Below are 21,738 nucleotides of genomic sequence, written 5' to 3'. Positions count from 1 at the left end.
ATATGGAATTAAATAAATGGAATGCAATAAAATAAGGGGTTTTTTCCAGCTTAAAACTTACCTTTACCATAGATTGGGCCATTGCTACATGTAGTTGATAGGGAGATGTAACTTTTTTAGCTCCATTAGTCTGAACTAAAGAGCAGCGTTAAATTTGTGCCTGTGCTTAACAGAACTATTCCATAGGCAAAGTAAATCAGATGGATGGTAACGTACTGAATGTGGATGTAGTCAAAGGAACCGCACCTTTTAACATCTCGAGTCATTTTGGCTTTCCTGTCGTTCTTGGCAGATTTGCTGTAAGCTCATTGAGTTGCATTTAATTCTGAAAACCAGAATTCCTTTACTTAGTTATATTGCTTGTAGGATAATTCTCCAAAATCTGTTTTCTGCTTTTGTGATCAGGCATGGCAGACTGCTGCTCTTGCCAAGGTGGTCATCTTCCTGGCTTTCAGTCCCTAAACACTGGTGGCTTAAGCAGATGAAGTGTCTGGATTTTTTGTTTAACAGATAACTCGTTGTATTTCAGAGCTATGCAGAAAAGTAATGTTTAAGGAGATCTTGGTTTTGAGGAAAATAGTGAAGATGGTTATCTATACAGACAGTGAATACTGTTACAGTATAGTTCTATTAACATCCTGTCAGTGCTTGGTTAAACTTCTAGCACAAAAAGTTCTGGGTCTTAGGAGCAGGTTTTTTTTTTACCAAGCGATGCTCCTTTTTTTTTTTTTCTTTTTTTTTTTTTTTTTTTTTCCTCTTGGAGTCTTCTTTGTAGTGTATCCTTATATTTTCCTATCCAAGCTATTCAACCATATGAAACAAAATACCGAGTAATTGTCTACAAAGAACATGCTTTAAATTTATTCTTTCCAATTCCTGAAATTCTGCTGCTGCACAATAAAATTCTATACATCAGGATTTCTCCCATGATCAGACTAATTGTAAAATAAGAGATTAACTAAGACTAGATTTAGTCTACTGAGGAATCGCTATGCATGAAGAGAAGGCTCTGGGGAGACCTTGTAGCAGCCTCCCGGTACCTAAAGGGGACCTACAAGAAAGCTGGGGAAGGACTTTTCACAAGGGTGTGTAGCAATAGGACAAGGGGGAATGGCTGGAAGCTGAAGGAGGGCACATTTACATTAGATATGAGGAAGAAATTCTTCCCTGTGAGGGTGGTGAGACACTGGCACAGATTGCCCAGAGCAGCTGTGGGTGCCCCATCCCTGGAAGCGTTCAGGGCCAGGCTGGATGGGGCTGGGAGCAACCTGGTCTAGTGGATGGTGTCCCTGCCCATGGCAGGGGGGTTGGAACTCTATGATCTTTAAGGTCTTTTCCAACCCAAACCATTCTATGATTCTATGATGATTTATGTCAGAATTTTGTAATAACTCTTTTCAATTATCTGCTTTCAGGAAGTTTGTCAAGATGCGCGTAAGGTCAAAAATAAAGGACAGCGTATTTTTACCGACAATAGAGCAAAACTGGAACATAAGAGAGAGTCTTTTGCAGGTAAGACATTAGGAAGTTAATTATTAGTTTGTTGTGCTGGTGTCTCGTAGAATATGATAGTAGGATTTCTTCTAGTTTAGTTCTATTCAATGCATAAAGACAGCATTTTTATGAATTAAAACTATAGACTTGTGTGTCTCCACTGTGTTCAGGAAAATATTGTGCTCAGCTATATCTGAATTGGTAACGGTGTAATACAGAGTTAAGGCATGTCCTAAAGCTGTTGTTCTGAAGTACCTTAACTGTAGTTTGTTTGACTTTGAAAACATTTTTCTTTACTGTGAGGATGGCAAGATGCTGGCGCAGGTTGCCCAGAGCAGCTGTGGGTGCCCCATCCCTGGCAGTGCCCAAGGCCAGGCTGGACGGGGCTGGGAGCAACCTGGGCTCGTGCGGGGTGTCCCTGCCCATGGCAGGGGGGCTGGGAATGGATGATCTTTATTTTCCTCCATCTAACAGAAAATCCTAGAATCGTAGAACGATTTGGGTTGGAAAGGACCTTAAAGTTATGTATGTCATCTTTCCTGTTTGTTGTAACCTCAGGAATTTTTAAGTTCATAAATGAAAATCTTGCTAATGAGATTTTAATTCTGCATACATTAATGTATTGTTCTAATAACTTTTTATAACTTAATGCACTGGAGTTGTCCTCATAATGAGTGTGTTTCAACTCTAATGATATCTATTCTGTTATAGCTGTAACGTCTGTTCCCTTTGAACCCATATGCATCAACTGAATTAAACTTCACGCCTCCAAGAATCCATAAGGACAGGAAAATATTTACAGAATATTCATCTGTTAGTGTGGAAACCTCTCACTTGCTTTACAGTGGTTAACTTGTGACTGTTAAGAAATATGTTTAAATGAGAAATTTTACTGTTGCTCTTAGGGGAATTTGCAAGGTTTTAACGCCTTAATTGCATAATAGCCGTGTTTCTCTTCACAGAAAAACAAAGTGTTCCTGGTGGTCAGGTGAAAGACGTAGTGGGAAAAGATACTGCAGTAACAGCCGCTCCTAAAAACGTGACTACTGAAGAGTTGGCTTGGAAAGAACAACCTGTATATTCTTATCAACAGATTAGCTGTTTGGACAGTGTCATCAGGTAAGCAACAAGTGTGTAAATTACTCTTGATCTCCGGACTTAAGACTTCTGTATCTAACATTACTAAATTATTATGTTTTAGGTACTTGGAGAGTTGTAATGTGCCTGGTACAGCAAAAAGAAAATGTGAACCTTCATCAAGTGTTGCATCACTGAATTCTGGAGTTCATGAACAAAAACCAGCTGATAACGCTGTACAGCCCTTGGGAGGTATCTCTACATCACAGCTTTTTTCTTGATTTTTGCTAGCAGCCGGTTGGGTTTTATTTCTTTGCAGAATAATGATAAGTGTAGCTTAAGCATGACCTCATAGCCCATTGCTCAGTGTTAGATGTTGGGGATCTAACTCTTACAATAAAAATCTTCCCTACAATCAAACTACTGAGTAGTTGATACAATATCAACATTGATACAAAAGTTGATACAAAATCAAAAATTGTAGATGCAATAAGTTTATTTGTACTATACAAAATACAGCAGAATTTTGAGTTCTAGGACTTGAATTCTTATAAAACATAACAAGTTTGCTTCACAGTTGGGATTTTTAAGAACAACCAGATGAGGAACTTGGTTGAACCTGAAGAACCTAGACAGCTAATTAATTGCAACAAAAATATGCATATGACACTTCTGTTTCTTTTTGTGGACATTAAAAAAATATAAGGGAACAAGAGAGGGTAAAATGCAGCATCGGACTGCTCTGTGCTGTGTTAGGCACAAGAACCCATAGGAAAGCAATGTCCAGCCATGAAAATAAAAGATGGGGATTACTGGGGATAGCTATCTAAAAAGTCTGCTGTAGGCAAAACCATTAACTTGATTTGTTAGGACTTAGGGACTGTCAAATGCTACACTTGTCTGGGTGGGGAGCTAAGGTGAAGAACATAACTGTTTTGTTTTTTTCAGTACAAGAACTGAGAGATTGTTAAATTGGATATGCAAATGAGAGACATGCTGATTCAGCCTTGCCGTTGTATGAGGCTGAAGGGGAAGCGTGTAGTGGAGTTGCTCAAAAATTGGTTTTGGGAATGATCTTGTCTATATTTCCTTTTGATGAGCTTCAAGAAAAAGTTCGAATGCAGCTTTTAGAATCAAAGTGTAACGTATCAGCATAGATAGGAACAATGTCCTGTAGAAGGAACTGAAAATGCCTCGAGAACTAGAGAGGAAGAAATGGTGGAGCTAGCATCATGCAGTTGGGAACATAATTTCTGCTGTCATTTGGAGTCCATGCAGTTATGGAGGTGTGGAGTCACTAGCTTTTTGGTGCAGTCATGACTGACAACGACAAAACTACCAGCATACTCTAGTCAGGAAAACACGAAACTTTAGGTCTTAGATATGTATTATGCCAAGTATTCCTACTAGAGAAGGAATGTTTTAATACTGTTTTGTGAGGCAGTGGTATGATCTCTGGTAGATTGTTGTGTTTAGCTTTCAGGTGAGAGAATTAAGTAGAAGGATGCTTAGAAGCAAAGCTGTTAGGATGAGCAGCTAATGACATAGATTAGTGTACAACAACATGGGAGCTAGGTGGGACTTAATCTTAGGCTGGAAGAGGCTAGAAACTTCTTTCCAAAATTGTGCCATGAAAGAAGAGTGAAGACCAGAAAAGAGCAAGAAGTCCTTCGTTGGAAAGATTTGGTTTGGCTCTGTGTGAAAGTAGAGGATTGGATTTGGTTGCTTAGAAGTCATTCTATTCCTAAAATGTTCTTGGTGGAATGCATTAAGTAAAGTAGCATGTTAATCTTGTGTCTTGTCAAGCACAGTTTAGCCTCTACTGTTTTGCAACCATAGCAGCATATAACTTGTATTTGCTCTTGTTTATGTTCATAAACTACAACTTTGTCATTTAATAGATCCTGCTGTGTTGAAGGCATCTGGTAAATCAAGTGGTCCCCCGGTGGTTGGTGCTCACTTAACATCTTTGGCTTTACCTGGCAAGCCTGAAAGTGTTGTGTCTCTCACAAGTCAATGCAGCTACAGTAGCACCATTGTTCACGTTGGAGACAAAAAACCACAACCTGAATTGGGTATGATTATTTTTTTTTGCTAAAATTTTCTCCAAAATGGCGATTGCAAGCAAGTGTAAACTTCAGACATGTGAACAGCTAGCTTCTGCTTGTAATCTGTATTTTTCTTACAGCTAAAATGTTCCTATGGAAATGGAATAAATAGGGACAGAATGTATATCTTAAACTTGCAGCAGAATTATTACAGGATTGTCGTAGCTTAAATGCATATACAGAGCTTTCTTCACTTTATTTTTTTTCCTCCTGTTTCTGTAGAAATGATAGAAGATGGTCCAAGTGGAGCAGAACTCTTAGATGGCCAACTTCTTGCCCCTCCATCCAGCTCTGCACATGTAAATCAAGAAAAGGAGCCATTTAAAAAACTGGGACTTACAAAGGAAGTCCTTGCAGTGCATACACAAAAAGAAGAGCAGAGCTTTTTGAATAAGTTTAAACAAATAAAGAGCTTTAATATTTTTCAGTCCCACTGCAGTTACTACTTGCAAGATAAACCAAAAGGACGGCCTGGTGAACGAGGTACTGCAATAGTTTTCACAATAAAACTTTTATTTATATAGGAAGTAAATCCTGTTGAGAGAGCATTTCCATAGTGACAGTTGCATGCTATTTTTAAAGTCCACAGAAGAATTCTTTCTGATAAGTTTTGCTCGAAGATTGAGAGTAGAACATAGCTTTTAATGTAATAACTGACACTTTAGTTACTAATGTTCTGATTTTTCTGTTTACTATATTATTACTGTTATGCATCCATTTTCAAGAGACAAAAACCATGCTTTAGCATGTTTGCTTTATTGCATCTATGCTTTATTCCCCTGCTTTTCTTTCTGTCTTTCCATCTGTTTTTTCAGGTTTGTGATTTTGTTTGTTTTCAGCCCCTTCACTTTACATCCAGCGTCCCCCATTCCACTATTATGTAACTGGTGAAACAATCTAATAGTTGTTTGGCTGCCTTTAAGTTAATAATGTGATCAGTGGGATGGAAATGGCACAGGCTAGCTGTAATGGTGAGGTGGTTTTGTTAATTAGGACTAGGAGCTCCAGTGGCATTTTCAGAAGTGCTTGATACTGATCTGACTTTGTTCCTGTTTCAGTCTTGACCTGACTTGGGACAGAAGTTAGACACTGCTAAGCATTTTTTGCAGACTCTTATCTTTCATTTTTTATTTAAATATTTATGCAGGTCCTTGATTTAGGAAACCTGTTCTGGAACCCTTTAGTCCCCTTGCATTCTTTATACTCTATAAGCTTTCAGCCTATCTAAATAAGCTTTAGACAAACTAAAAATTTGAGCAGCTTTTGGTGCCAGAGGTATTTTATGGATTTTTGTCATATCTGTAATCAGATGAACTGACAGGCCTTTACCTAGGGAGGAGTCATTTGGTGAAGGTTTCTCCTAAAATAAGGTTGCAAAGGTAGCATGCTTTTTGCCCCTCAGATTTTTTTTTCTTTCAGTACTTCATCTCCTTCTGCTTTTTTTTACTCACCTTTTTCAATTACAGACCTGCATGACCTTAACACTCTAGAAATGCTTTCAGTCATGTCCCATACTGCTTTCGTTGTAATTGCTGGAGTAATTAGAAGTCTGACCCTCTGGGAGCCACTCTTTTGCAGCTTTGTGCTGTTTGGGTGACACACATTTGAGCCTGAATTGATCCGTTGCTGCTGTCTTCCACGGTGTGTCAGCGTGGTTTTGATTGCCCAGTTAGCTCAGCTCCTGTGCTAGAGGTAAAATGAACCTGACCCCTTCCCAAATGCTTCCATTTAGGTCCAGAGCTGCAGTTCTGAGCAACTTCTATGGTTGACAAGGTAAAAGGAATCCAGACTGCAAGTAGAATCCTTCCTGATGCCTGCATTTATTTTTATTTTTTTTTTCCACAGGTGGCCGTGGACAGAGAAACGGCACTTCTGGAATGGATCAGCCTTGGAAGAAAAGTGGAAAGAACAGGAAATCCAAGCGCATTAAACCACAGGAGTCTTCAGACAGTACAACTTCTGGAACTAAACTCCCCCATCGGTTCCCCCTTCAAGGTTTAAATACTACTGCCTGGTCACCATCAGACACTTCGCAAGCGAGCTATTCCGCGATGTCTTTTCCCACGGTTATGCCTGCATACCCGCTTCCTGTTTTTCCAGCAACAGGGACTGTGCCACCAGCTCCTGAGACTTCACTGTCTGGTTTTAATCAGTTGCCAGAATCTGGAAATACTTGCCCTATGCAACCACCCCAATTCTCTGCGCCCCTCATGACACCTCTTGTAGCTCTTGTGCTCCCCAACTATGTCTACCCAGAGATGAACCATAACTTACCTCAGACGCTTTACCACAGCCAGCCCACCTTCCCTGCCCATTCCACGTTCTCTTCACAGACAGTATTTCCGACACAGCCAACATTTGCTACACCCAGCCCTTTCCCACAACAGGCGTTTTTTCCAACGCAGCCATTCCATTATAATCCGCCAGCAGAGTGTGAAAAGGTTCCTGTCGCAGAGCCACGAAATGAGCCATCCCGTTCTTGCACTCCACAGTCAGTGGGTCCTCAAGAGCAGGCTTCACCACCTCTGTTCCAGTCAAGGTGCAGTTCTCCTCTGAATCTTCTACAGTTAGAAGAAACCACAAAAACGGCAGAAAGTGGAGTTCCTGCAGGTTTACATGGAGCTTTAAGTGAAGAAGGAGCCATAGGCAAAATCGTGACAACTGATAACTGTAGTGGAAAGGGATCCTTACCAGTAAGTGTGCTGATGGGTTCGGTGGTGTTTGGTTTTTTTAAGTATTCACATTCTTGAATGTATCTGAAGTTGTTAATATGCATAGATACCTAAAATAGATAACTTCCCCCCCACCCCACCCCTCAACCTTTCCTGTCTCTGCTACATCATCTTCAGTTCTTTCACTTGTGGGACCTGCTTATTAATGATAGACAGTAATTGGTCAATATAATGCCAGGAGATGGATTCACAACTGTAGTTAGTAAATTCAAACTTGAGCAGCCTGAATAAACCATTAAATCCAATCCTTAGAATGGTCTTAACTTTCAAAAAATTAAAACCACCTTGTTCTTCTAAAGTTACTTTAGGAAGCTTGGAAATACATCCTGAGACAGTTTTGTTCCAGTTTTTAAAAAAACTATGGATAAGCCCATTGAAAAGCAGTGAAATAGCTTTAAAATAATAAGACCATTTTAATTTTTAGCAAAAAGTTTTGGGGTAGTGAATTCGTGTGGAAGGAGGAAATAATCCTTAAGTGGTCTGAAAGAAGCTGACTTAAAATAAAATCACATCTTTGTTTACAAGCAAGCAAGCAAAGTAAAGGAAGAATGGATTGTTACTTGCAGACCATAACTTTTTTTGTTTGGTGCACTAAAACTGTGCCGAGCTATTTGGTAACTTCAGGGTTTTTTAATTTTCTGGCTCATTCAAATTTGTGGAATCCGTTCAACAGATAACCTTACAGAACCTTCAGCTGGAGCAATATGTCCTAAAGGTTAATGTGACAGAAATATATAGTCTAATATTAGTGATTTTTAAAGGCAGTACAGCATGTCTTTATAAACGCCAAGTCACTGATGGGATGGAGTTGTCTAAACCTTTTAGACTGGCTCCTTTCTCCCTCCTGCTTTTCTTGTGCTGTGGTTTGTAACTGGTCTCTGCACCTAATGGTACAGTTACAAAGTAAAACTTGCATTTACTGATGATTTAAAAAAAAAAAAAAAAAAGGCAGGCGTTGGAAGGTGGGGGTGGCTTTTACTTTTAGGAGTGCCTGAGAACTAAGTTAATCTTAAGTAATCAGTAAAAAGCATTGTTAGTGTTGATGCTAGCAGCTGATTAGATTACTTTCTTTGCGCAGTGAGTTATAAGCATGTATCTACATTAGAAGTTATAAAGGAAGAGGAAGGAAAAAATTCTGAAAAAGCTTGTTCCTCACGCTGTGGGGAGCATTTAATCTCCATGTTAAACTTTTCTCCCAGGATATTTTCCAGATTATTTATTTTACCTATTATTCTTGATAGTGATCCTTAAGGGGGACGAATAGAGGGAGAACAGAGAGAAATGGATTTTTGTTATATCTATACTTTGCTAGAGAAGCTTCCAAACTTGTTTGATACAGTACAAAACCTTGTCATATTCTGTTATTACAAGCTTGTTATCTTATGATCTTGAGAGCAAATACATCTGGCTTTCATTTTAAAAAATTCTCTAGCATACTAGTTGTGCAAATGTCACTTATGGAGAAATTTCCAAGGATATATGCCTCCGGTGCCATATTTGGACTAATGTATTCTGTGCCCTACGTAACAGCTCTGGAATCTTGACTAAAAAAACTTTTGACTTGCCCTGTGGTATCGCAGTGTGTCTGTGACAGCCTGTAACTTATCTGAGATGCCTCAGCTGGAATAAAAAGAGGCTTGATAACAAAACTTAACAGTAACAGTTTTGCTGGCAATTTCTTTTGAATTTCCTTGAACTGTTAGTTCCCATAATTTACAATCCTGCAAAATGTAGCTTTCTCCAATTTCCTCATCACTTACTGGAAAATGAAGACAATATGGGTATTTGTTCAGGAATGTGTTAAGGGTAAAGCTAGTGCTTTCCATTATTATGTATTTTGCTAAGTTCTGTCAAGCTTAATTTCTAATATTTAGTCTTCAAACTGACTTGCAGTGAGGTTTTGCTTGTGTTAGAAGTCAGTGTAGTTAATGCTTTTTCCCTTAAAAACATATAAATATATTATCTTGCCTAGGAAGCTTGCATCTGGGAACACCTTCCTTCTCATCATGCTTTGAGAGTAGTAACAGTGATTGGACCACTGGTGCAAATCTCTTTGAAGTAGATTATAGTAGGAGCAACTGCTTGTCTTGGGTGGCTTGGATAAATTCTGACTTGTCCAGGGTAGCAGGGGCTGTCAAAACTGAATAGCAAACACCATCCTTACATCCTCACTAAATGATTTTTTTTTTCTTATTTTAAGATAAATTGAATTCAAATCTCGTTATTAGTGGAAGACCACTTGTCTGCCTATCAGTCCACTTCATTATTTCTCAGTTGGTCTTAGCACATGTTATTGGTGACAGTCTTTGAATAACTGTGTAAATATATTAGAATATAAAGTGAATTGGATTAAAACTAAGTGTAAATGATTAGTAACGAAATAGCCTTGATATTTTTTTTCATTATTCCCCCCCCCCCCCCCCTCCTCACTACTAGGCTGAATCTCCAATGGATGCTCAAAATAGTGATGAACTCTCAATGTCTAGTGTCCTGCTTGACATTTTACTTCAAGAAGATGCGTGTTCAGGCACTGGTTCAGCTTCTTCAGGGAGTGGTGTGTCTGCAGCTGCTGAATCTCTGGGGTCTGGATCCAATGGCTGTGGCATGTCAGGGAGCAGAACAGGTAACACTGGCAGCAAGTACCGTCTTTGGAAGAGTTGGAGCGTGAGGGATTGCAGACACCACTTGAATATCAAGTGCTTTATGAAAAAACTTCATTATCTTTAATCTTCATTGTATAGTTTATTCTTTCTTTTTTACTACATAACAGGAAAATGTTTGTTGTTGCACTTGATTTACAATATAGAACCATTAAGTGTGTGTAAAATAGCCATTAATATATTATTATTCTGCCATACCTAAATGAAAATAGCTTACTCCATGTCTCACTTCAGAGTTTTTAATTAAGCAAGCTAATCATTCTGTTGAAATGTAGTGCAGACTTATCTCGAGGATTTGAGTTTTAAAAATATTAGTGCAGTTACTTAGGGTTAGAAATTCCCTCTGATTAAAAAGCGAAATAAAATAGTGGTTGTATTTACACTTTCAGTTTTCTTTAATCATATTTACTTTCAAAAGCATTCAGATCATTTATGTATTTGACAGTTTATAATGAAACTTTGAATTTCCTTTTTAAAGGTAGTAGTGAAACTAGTCATACCAGCAAATACTTTGGGAGTATTGATTCCTCAGAAAATCATCATAAAACCAAAATGAAGGCAGAAATGGAAGAAAGTGAGCACTTCATTAAATATGTCCTTCAGGATCCTATATGGCTTTTGATGGCAAACACAGATGACACTGTTATGATGACTTACCAGATACCTTCACGGTAATTCCAATGTTGTAGTCCTTCATGAACTGCATTTGTGTTGGGGGGAGCAGGGTGAACAGAAATAAAAATATATTTGAATCTCTGTCTCAATAGAAGTAAATAGGTTTTAATGTTCAGCTTGGTGTCAAGAAGAGCTCTTGCTTTCTTTGTATCTTTTGTATATTACACAAGAAGCTTGCAAAAAGTAAAAATTATTTCATTAAGCTTACCTGTATTTTTAGATCAATTACCTGAGTTGAAATTAACTGTGTATATTTTTTGAAGCTGTTTTACAATTAGTGATTTGTAACTGCTTGCCTAGAAATCCTTGTAGCCTGATTAATAGATCCTGGCAAGTCTGCCTAGATCTCATGATGGTCTGTAGTGTGGAAAATCTGTACACCCTGGCAGTTGTCCTTGAGATGCCACGTTCAGTTGCATGCTGCTTTCTGTGCCTTGTGGCTTGGTGGTTTTTTTCCCCTGAGTTATTAACATGTTCATTCTTCTCCATAATTTCCCATCCAAATATAATAGGGAAGCAGAAGGTAAAAATCGTAAGGCTTCTAATAGGAAAAACTTTATTAAAAAAAAAATTATTCCTTGCTTCAGTAGCGAAGACAGATAGGGGGAGAGGTGGTGACAAGTATGCGTATTTTTTTTATAATCTTGTTTATATTTCTTGGGAGCAGTGAATGGTATTTTGGAAGGAATAGGAAGTTTCAGTGAAGATGCCTTTTGGAAGGGAAGGAAAACAAGCTTTTGAAATACGGAAGCACAGGAATGATGGGGGAAAAAATAAAGAACATGTAAGAACTTCAGAACTTTTCCCTAGACTTAAAAGTACCTTGGCATTTCTAGGTTTTTGAAGCCTTAATAGTTGACAGCTATAGATGGAAATTCCAGTAGACTGTAAGAGTAGCAAAGCCTGCCAAGGAGAAAATAATGAAAACAGGATATTGTGATAAGAAGAGTTAAGCTTACTGTCAGTGTGATGCCCAAGGAGAGAGGTGGAAAGCCAACCTGTCTTAGGTCTGTTGTAAGGAGCAGAAATAGTACTGGGTTTCTTGGAACATGCTTTTTATTGTCATCTTTTGTAGAGGTATACAGCTTGTAAATATTTTGTGTGGTGTGGGTGGGTTTTTTTAACTTTCTGAATCAAGGTGTGGCACCAAGGGGGGAAGAGAGCTTTGACTACTGAAATAGAGCAGTATTTTGTAAATCTCTCCCTCTCAGTCCTGAAATTTAATCCTTTCCTGATGACCTTCTTAAACATATCTTATTACTTCTGCTTTATTATCTCATACGTGCGTATAGCGTCCATTTTGGGTTGTCCTCCTAGTGAGAGGGAACTTGGAACTTGGTGCAGCAGCAGCAGAGGGAAACAAGTTCATGGTTTCACCAGTGGTGCTGCCTGAAGAGCTCTAAGGAAACTGTTTTCACTGATGGGATTTGAAAAGACAAGGAGCCAACAGATGTGTTAAAGCTGTCTGCAAATGCAGAAAGCTGCTGAAATAACCACACTTAATTTTCTTCCAATATGATTTGTAAGCTTAACATTCCAGAACAAAAATAGTCTTTAAAAATGTCAGTGTTTGACTGTGTAACCTTATATAGGCATAAAGCCCAGAAACTGTTGAACTCAATTTCTAAATACATTTCATTTTAGAGATTTGGAAACAGTTTTAAAAGAAGATAAGCAGAAATTAAAGCAAATGCAGAAACTACAGCCAAAATTTACAGAAGAACAAAAAAGAGAGCTTATTGAAGTTCATCCATGGATACAGCAAGGTGGACTGCCAAAAACTGTTGCTAATTCCGTAAGTTTAAATGAGTTGGTTATTTTGCGTTGCTTAAATTATTAGCTGCCTATGTTAGATTTTTCCACTCCTGTTTCTATGAAAGCTTGGTCAATTATGCAGAGAAAAAAAATTAATTCAAGCTTCCATGCAGTGTTTTCTGGCTTGATTTAATTTACCATAAGCCTTCTTTCCAATAGGAGTTTAAAGTAGTGATGAATACAACACAAGAAATTTCCTTCCTATTTCTAAATTTTTGTGTATGTTTGAAATCCTTTATCAACACAGCCAGAAATTTCACTACATAAAAATCTGTATTTTGTGCACAGAAATTTATGCCTGTTGCTTTCTAGGAAGTACAAAATTAATGGGAATATGCTGGTCCTTTTTTATATCAGACTTCTCACGTAGGATCATCTCTTGCTTTAATTCTAGAAATAGATTAATGGCTAGAAAATAAAAAAAGAAAAGAGAAAACCAAACCAAAACAAAGCCTCCTGGCAGTTTTATTTGTTGTCTGTTTTACTTATTCACACACAAACACCTGATGGCATCAGTCTCTTCAGCACTGCAACTGACATGAGCATAGTACTGCAGGGTTAGTAATCAAATGGAGGAAAAGGTGATTGGAAGTGCATGTAAAATGTCAGCGCTGTAAATGCTCTCCGACAGAACTGCTTCCAGTAGAGTTCTCAAGTACTTGCATTGATTCACTACACGTTATAAAATGATTTTGTGGGGGAAAAGTCGGGGAGTGGAATATATCTGGTAGTTGCAGCATGGATGTAAAGGCTCCCTTGGAATCGGGGATCATATGCAAGTGGGCTGTTGTTTGGAAAAGCTTTCTTGCTTTTTTTTTTTCCTTCCTTTGACTTATGAGTGTCTTTTTTTTTTTTTTCTTCTTTTTAGGAATGTATTTTTTGTGAGGACAATATACAGAACAATTTTTATACATCGTATGATGAAGAAATCCATGAAATGGACCTTAATGAAATGATTGAAGACAGTGGGGAAAACAACTTGGTTTCCCTGAGTCAAGTCAGCGAAGAACAAGCATAGCCTTGGAGCCTGTTGTTTTCAAAGCTGCTTCAAAACTACAGTGATGATCCATAAAGGTTTTAATCTTGCGTCCAGCGAGATGAATCCGGTTCATAAAAACAAATGTGTGTTTTTTCTTGCTCTAGAAGAGTCACTTGTGAATGAATCTCTTCTTAAATGGTGGCAATCTCTTCCCAGTAAGGACATTGTTGAAGATGGTATAGCTTTTCTTTAAAAAAGACTCATATTTTGCACTTATATGCCTCAAGTATTTCTTTATAAACTATAGAAACTGTCATTGATGCCTACTGGTTTTTGCAGAGTGGGTTAATGAGTACTGAAAATCCCCCTACATACATACAGTTCTTCAATTCTCCTTTTGATAATGATTCAGCATTATAAATTGTTCTAGCAGTTTTGCTTAGTGGCTCTTTAGCATTGTTCTTTAATATTTGAAGTGGTCCAGTGTAGTTGTAGAAATAACCTTCAAACAAATCAATTCACATTTTGCCCTTCTCATACCAGTTGATCTCATCCTCTTTGTTTGTTTCCTGTATAGTTTTGAATGTAAGAACCTTTTCTGTCCAAGAGAAATGTTGAACTAATTTTGAAAGATGGTCTTGGGTTAAAATACTTAATGTGAATGTGTAAGTATAGATGAGTGCTGACAACTTTGTAGCCTTTTATTTAAATGGACGCTGCAATACTATGAACTGTTTATTACCTTGAAGCATCATTTCTGAGAATTTATACACAAGAAATCTTTATGCTTAAAGATTTTAAAAACTAAGACCACAGAGGATGACTGCATATGCTCCAGTGACTGTTAAACAAAGCTTGGTACAACTTTAACCTTTATTTCTGATTTGTTCTGTCAGGAGATTGGCCATCAGTTTTTCCTGTGTAGCTAAGCAAGCATCAAACTTGCATGTGGCAAGAGAAGGTTAGACATTTCTTGTCACTTGAAGATAGTTCTTATGAAAAAGTGATTTTGAGAATAGTGTTGACTTTCACTATATTTGAATTGCATAATCTAAAAAACTTAGCGTGGCTGGAATCCTTTGCTGTCAAGGATTTAATTTTAATGCCTCTGAGATTGTATTGACTTGAGTATGTGTACTTCATGTTCTTGTGCTGTTTATATGTGTTGGATGTGGGAAGAGAACACAAAAGAGCAACTTTTAATATATTGGTTAGTTAAAGGACATTTAGTTGCAGTAGTGCTAGATGTCAGCTGTAGGTCTTGGGGTGAAAAACATACGGAGAAATTCAAATAACTTTGATCTGTTTGTCTTGAAATATTTTTCATGGAAAGCATTTCCTTTTTTTATTGAGGTAAAATTTCTATTCACTGAAACTTAAGGTTATTTTCATTCTATAAAAATACTTCTCTTTGCATACAAAGAGGATGCAAAGTTAGATCGGACACCACCAAAAACATGCAGAAGTGGCTGGTATTTGCTTAGTGAAAGAAATAATTTGTGTAAAGCAATTAGTTATTAATTGGACAGTGTCATGACGAAATTTCCATTGGAGACAGGTTCTGCAGATAGCAGAGTGTGTGAACTTGTGAAACAAGTAGAATCACAATGTAAAAAGTATCTTAAATGTAGTGTGAAGCACTACCCAGCAAGATCTGATTCCTGTCTTTAATAGCTTAGCAAAGTCAAACTTAAATATATGTAAATATAAACTGAATGAGAAATTTTAAAATGTTGGTGTTCAAGTATGATGTATTAAATGTTTTAATCATAAATGGAACAGTGCAGCTATACCAACATTAAACATATTCCGTTTTTACATGTAAACACGAATAGTTTTAATTGGACCAGGGTTTGGGAAAAGTAAAAGCTTTATATAAAAGGAGTGCATCACAATTATACAAATTATTTTCAGGGACTTCTCAACCACTTTGAACTTCTTTGCTTTAGCATGCTTTTTTTATTTGTTCTCATTTCATATTTTTTTTTTTTTTTGATGACCATCTTGTAACCATAACTTAGTGAAAGGAAGAGAAAAGTATATTTAGAGCATTTTGTGGATGTGCTTACCTACAGACTTAATCTTGCATCCTTAAAGTGTTTGCATTTACAGGGTGGTATTAAAATATTTTCCTGTAACTTTAAATCTACATGCCTCCATTTATAGATAAGATTCTGAAGCTGTAATTTTTCCAAACTGTTGTAAAAGGATTTATTTGTGATGACACTTTGTCAACATGTCAACAATGTTTTCTGTACACTGTGCAATATATTTTGGTTTTGCCACTTGTGACTAATTTTTATGACTTTGCTTTTTAGAAAACTGGTAAATAAAACAGATATATTTTTAGTTGCCTTTTTGTTCCTTGAGGCTTCTACTCCATATAAGAAGCAAAAAATATATGCATTACTGGAAAACATGTGCAAATGTACTACCTGAAAGAGCATATGTAGCTGGTTTCTCTGTGTGTTGTTCAAAACCACCAGAAGATGTGTCGTCCTTTTTGTTTTGTTTATTGTCAGTTATGGATACCTTTTCTCCTGCAGCTCTCTGGTTTTATACTGGTAGATTAGAGGTAGAGAATTCCAGTTATTGCCCTTGAATTTGCTTTGTATGATGATGATTACTCCTCTGTTGTGAAGTGTCGTGTCTTCTGAAGGTTGCTGAAACTCATCAAGCTAGTGTACTTTCTTGTTGATGTTCTTGTTTCATACTCTGATGAGTGGAGAAAGCAGGGAGGCTTATTGCTGTTCTCTCACTTTGAGCAGAGATGTAGTTTAGTGGATATGGGATGCTACTACTTTGGACCGCCCCTCCAGTTTAGGATACTCAAGTTATGAGACCCTCATTTGGTCTTTTCTTCCATGACTCTGTTTTGAGAGGTTTGAGGTTTTTTTAAAACAGAACAAGCTGGTGTAAACCCTAGTTTTTGGTCATGGGGCGGGGTACCCAGGTATTTGTGAGCTGCAAAATCGAGGCGTTTCTGTACTGCAAAACAGTTCACCACACAGGTGAATTGCCTTCACACAGAGGGTAGAATTGTAGTGTTGTGCACGCTGTTGCAGAGAGATGCATTTTAAAGCATGCTTGTTCAACACATCATCCAAGCGCCTTTGAAGTCTTCCGAATGGACCCTAAATACATGAGCAGTTCTGTGTATGTGAAGTCTGAAAACACTTTTGCCCTAACAGCACCTTGGTTCCTTGCTTAGCCAAACATGCAGGGGAGAGATGTTTTGATGAAGCAGTTTACAGAACTGCCAATCTGAGCATCATGCACGTACACGTGCTACCTGTGCAGCTCGGCAGAGAAGATACGGCGCTAGCATTTGGATGTAAGCTTTGGTAAGGAACATGTAACGTTGGGAGAGCTGAAGTGCTGCTGATGCAATAAATTACCAGGTGATATTTCACAGTTATTTCTGTTTCTGGTAATTTTTTTGTAATTGTAAATGTAATAAGAGCACGAGTTAAATGTGACTTCAGGTGTTCATGTTCTCCTCCTTGCTGATGTGCGTATGTCAGCACTCGGACAATGCTTGCTTTATTTACACTGCAGAGCTTGTTGGGTGTTGGCTTTGTCAGAGTTTCTCACAGCTCAGTAGCCCCTAGGTGTCACTGGTGTCCTGTGATTGTAGTTGCCAGGTTGGCCACCCTATTTTTACTCTTCATGTATTTGGGGGGTGTAGAGTTTACTGTGACATTGTTTGATGTAAAGGGAAAGATCTGTAGCTTGAATTTCAAATAAGGTGATGAGAAAATTCACAGGGAAGAGTTGTTGGCCCAATGATAGTGAATGTAAATACAGGCCCTTTGCTTGGAAAAGGGGAATGGGCTATGGAAAAGCATCAGATTTTAGTCCGCTTAAGAGTTGTCATGAATTTGGAGGGGGAGGGGGGAAAAAACTCTCCTTCCTGAAAACCAAGATCCTTGATTGTTCTTTCGTCTCTCTGACAAGGTTGGAAAGAACGTAACGCATTGACAAGCCTCTGACTCAAAGAACATGGTGAAATGAGTTGCGTGCGTCTGGCGAAGTGACAGACAGATGGCTTAAAAGGAGATTAATGTTTGTAGGAAGTTCCAGAAATTCCAGTGTTTACTTGTTCACAAGTGGCTAGGAACATGATTCAATCTACGAGGTAATGAACAACTTATCAGCTCTTTATTTTTTTTTCTTGAGGCTGTGGAAGAGGACAGTATTTTTAGGGGTGGTATGCAAGGCTGTAATAACTTTGTCGGTGTGCTTCGTTGGTGCGACTTTAAAAATAACCCACAAAACCCCAACTTATTCTAAGTTTCTACCCAGTATTAACCTTCTTTTTCCACTTAGGAAGCCAACACAACTGAACTCTTAATCACGTGTATTTCTCTTGGAATCTGCTGAAAGATCTGAGGTGCATCAGGCTACTATGTGCAATAGGAGTGTGTGTGATGGGGCTTCATTGTAGTGTATTTCTGGCTCTGGATTATAGCTAGTAGTTGCAGACAAAAAGAAGCTGCTGTGGCAGCACATGGATACTGGTTAAACCTTAGTGGATAAACGAAAGCATGGTAACACTTGCTGTTCATTAATAAAGTGAGTTTTAGCTGAGGCACTGGGTTTTGTGAGGCACTGGGAAAGAGCAGTTCAGGTGGCAGGCCCTTTGCTTCTGGTGTTGCTCACAGGACATGTGTTTACATCTTTTAAAAAAACCCAAACAAACAAACCAACCAGAAACCCCCCAACAAAACAACCCAAACCAACCAAAAAACCCACACACGACACCCCCACAACAACACCACCACAAACCAACCCCCTGAACAGCTGTTGTCAGCACTGGATTTACCCAGCTGAGCAGGTGCGTGGCAGGCTGTGATGCGTTTCCAGTGGTGGGTACAATGATTTCTGTGTAATACAATGTGGGGAAATGCAGTAATGAGACAGTTCTTGAGCACCTGCCATGGCTGGGGCGTGGCTCAGTGGGGGAGCCCTCACGCCATCAGCCTGAGGGCTGTGCTGCTTTGCTCTGAACTGGGTAAAAAGAGACAAATCTAAGGATGGATCAAAGTTCCTGGGTATTCCAGGGTCTGTCAAGGTGTACTCTCTGTGGTCTGTGTATTAATACAGTAAGACAGAATATAGTGACTTTATTACCTTCTCTACACTGTTACAATGGTCTTAAAAGTAAATGGCTCGCGTTGCTGTTGCACTGTCAATTTCAAAATTTGTACTTCCATCCAAGAAAAATACTGGCTGTATTTTTTTTAAATTTATTTGGCCATTGCTTATCTAAAGTAAGGTCTGCTGCTTTCCCTTCTGTTGTCACCAGCTGACTCCCTTTGGAATCTCCTGTGGCCTTTTCGCCTAAGGCAAACAAAAGAAAACCAGACCTAGAAACCAGAAAACCCAGGAACCCGATCATAAAAGTGCTGGATAAATTTAGGAAATGCATTTCTCTAGTTGGCTTTAATCTTTTAATTTTCTGAGCTGCAGGAAGCAGAAGAAGGTTTGAGTGCCCTGCCCTTCACTCTGTTCCAGTTTAGATGAGCGGTAGGACTGGAGCGGCCGGCGCCCTGGCGAGACAGACTCCGTCCTTTCAACTTTCCAGGTAAGAGCCACGTCCGTGGTGTGGGTTGGACACAGGTATTTATACTAATAATTTAATGTGAACCCTCTGTCTGTTCTGTGTGCTGTGACTTGGGCTCCTGCCGACTGCACCTCTCTGGCTTTGAAGTGTTTGCAGTTTTGTTGGGGGCATATACAGAATTCCTGCAGCGTATAAAGACTGAAGCTGATACTTAAATTGGCCTCAGCACTGTTCTTATGCTGGTGTTAATAAACTTTTCCCACCTCTCTTTAACTTTCGGTTTGAATTTTGAACACTGAGAAATCTGCCTTGCCGTATTTTGGAAAACTCTTTTTCTCGTGGTTTCTAAATTTAATTAGATTGCAGACCAGCTTCTTTGTGCGAAGCAATTAAGAGTGAAAACACCTGCAATGCAGAGGTACTATTGCTTCTAGAGTCCTAAAATACGTAGTTTGTTTCTGGAGCAATAGAGAATCCTAAGAAATAATGTCTTATTTTAATTTTGCAGTGACAGAACATGTGAATTTGTTATGCTAACTAGTATAGTTTAGTATTAGGTGGTATTTAAGTGAACTTTGTTGCGTTCTTTTTGTTGTGTAACGTAACAGCTATCTGCTAGAATTATTTCTATTCTTGTTTGGGTGAAATGAGGTTTTAAAAAATAAAAATCTCCAGGAAATAATGGAGCTGAAGAAAAATACGTGTCAGCATCAGGGCATGGAAAACCCAAGAATGACCTGAAACTACTCTGGCTGTAAGGTGGTCTCTGGAGCGGTGTAAAGGACCAGCCCTCCAGCTGAGCTCTGCGAGCCTTCAGGCCCTCCTGCAGAGCCTGGCTTACCAGCCTGGGGCCAGCAGTAGCCTCTGAAGGATTGCAATTTGTGCGTTGAAACAAGCATATGGTGTGACACAATGCAGAAGGAAGGGACAATGTGAAGAAGGTGACCACCGGGAGTTCTTCCCAATGTCTATACGCAGTTGTCTTTGCAAGCCCCTCCTGGTTTTGTGTTCTGAAGAGCTGCTGCCTGCCTGTGAATAGAGCAGACTTTGACCCAGCTGCTGAGGGCAGGGGAGAGGGGAGGATGAGGAGGAGTGAGTGCCTTCTGTTGTGGTCTGATGCCTAGGAAGATGCATACCTCTTCGGAAACCCCACCTCCCTGCGGCGGCTGAAGGCTGGGAGACTTTTGTTCGCTGTTAGTTGCTTTGAAGTTCTCTTTTGCCTCCCCTCCTTTCAGAGGCAAATCCAAATATAAATACATATATTTTACCATTTGTAAATTTGTGACAGCTGATATCGCACGACAACAATAAAGGATTGCTGCATCGCGTAAGGAAATGGGAAATTCCTCCATTGCCTTTAGCTACATGTGTACAGAAAGATGGTTACCAAACCACTTCAAATGAAGGCTCCTAAAGCTGTGGATGTAGTCAGGAAGTGTATTTAATGTTCTTTTAATAATAACTACAATAATATGATAATTTAAATGAGATCAACTACAAAGACCTGATTACAAAAGCACACACAGCGTTGTGCTGTCAGTCCTGCCAGTCCACCAAAAATCCCTTCCCTGTCCGTGCTCTGCTGCTGTGGGGTGATGCTCAAGTCTTAACGAACAGAAGTTTCAGGGATTTCTGAGGAAAATCTGCTTGCTTGTTTGTTTTTTGGTTTTTTTAATAAAGTTTGTCTGATAGTCTGCTAGCTAATAGATTAGCAAAATAAAGGTGTCGGTATCCTTATCTGAGCAAACAGCTTATAGCCTTGGATCGATTTCACAGCAGAATGATACAAATGGAACTAGGCTGTGTACTGTAAATGGTTTTACAGATTTCGCTTACTGACAGAATTAGTTTGACGAAGTGATATATGACTACCTTTGTCACCTAATTTAGCATTCATAGGCCTGTGAAGTTTATGGCGTTAACTTTTACTCATTACGCTGCCAGCAGTGGCTTTACAGGTAGGGTCTTTTTGAATGTATTTGACAGGATCAAAGGGTCCAAATGCTCAGGAAGTTGTTGAGCAGCGAGGCTGCCCGTAGTGCCTCCGAGGGGACAAACTGAAGCCATGCAGGGGAAGGCTGGCGTATCTTGGCCACCGTAATGTAAATCCTCCCTGTGTCTGAATGAGCCGGCAGTGCATTAGGTCCGGGAAGCGTAGCGCTGTGTTCAGATTTGTTTTAAGAAAGGTCTCTAAATGGAGATGGTATTTATCACCTAGTCGATTTATACAGTCTTACTCAGCCTTCTCCAAAGAAGACTCTTCAAACATTCTGATATATAGAATTTGTTTCTCAATGGAGAGAGAAAAATCCCCGTTGTTCTGCAGGGCTCTCCTCACGTGGATGGATGCGAACAGCCTTCCCCAGGCTTTGCAGGCTTTACCGACTGGCATAGTGACGGCAGGCTGACTGCCAGAACTTACTGCGAGTCAATTGCTGCAATTAAACGTACCCACAGCCTTCCAAGCGTTGTGTGTTGCCATACCTCTGAGCCTGTTAGATAAGGCTGGGGTTGAACGGCGACACCTGGGCTATATATAGAAGGTGACAGTTTGCTGCTCTGGAAACATTTGGGTGGTTGCGCTCTGGTTTGTGACTTTCGTGAAAGAATTGGAGGAAGAGGATACTAACGC

General features: G+C 39.0%; 1 protein-coding gene across 11 annotated transcripts in view; it reads left to right on the top strand.

Moving 5' to 3' along the window:
* The window catches only part of PER2 (period circadian regulator 2), a 51,294-nt gene extending 35,401 nt beyond the window's left edge, over positions 1 to 15,893 (top strand). For all 11 annotated transcript variants that reach the window (XM_037406681.1, XM_037406685.1, XM_037406686.1 and 8 more), the window contains 10 exons: positions 1,416 to 1,512; positions 2,457 to 2,613; positions 2,696 to 2,823; positions 4,473 to 4,646; positions 4,902 to 5,162; positions 6,525 to 7,372; positions 9,848 to 10,034; positions 10,550 to 10,742; positions 12,391 to 12,541; positions 13,430 to 15,893. In XM_037406681.1, the coding sequence (XP_037262578.1) occupies positions 1,416 to 1,512; positions 2,457 to 2,613; positions 2,696 to 2,823; positions 4,473 to 4,646; positions 4,902 to 5,162; positions 6,525 to 7,372; positions 9,848 to 10,034; positions 10,550 to 10,742; positions 12,391 to 12,541; positions 13,430 to 13,579 (2,346 nt within the window). In that variant the 3' untranslated portion in view covers positions 13,580 to 15,893. The remainder of the gene's footprint in view (positions 1 to 1,415; positions 1,513 to 2,456; positions 2,614 to 2,695; positions 2,824 to 4,472; positions 4,647 to 4,901; positions 5,163 to 6,524; positions 7,373 to 9,847; positions 10,035 to 10,549; positions 10,743 to 12,390; positions 12,542 to 13,429) is intronic.
* Positions 15,894 to 21,738: the final 5,845 nt, after the last annotated feature.

The sequence above is a fragment of the Falco rusticolus genome, chromosome 13 (assembly GCF_015220075.1).
Source record: "Falco rusticolus isolate bFalRus1 chromosome 13, bFalRus1.pri, whole genome shotgun sequence".
Classification (NCBI taxonomy): domain Eukaryota; kingdom Metazoa; phylum Chordata; class Aves; order Falconiformes; family Falconidae; genus Falco; species Falco rusticolus.
Note: the sequence above shows the minus strand (reverse complement) of the source record. Positions and strands in the feature narration are given on the sequence as shown.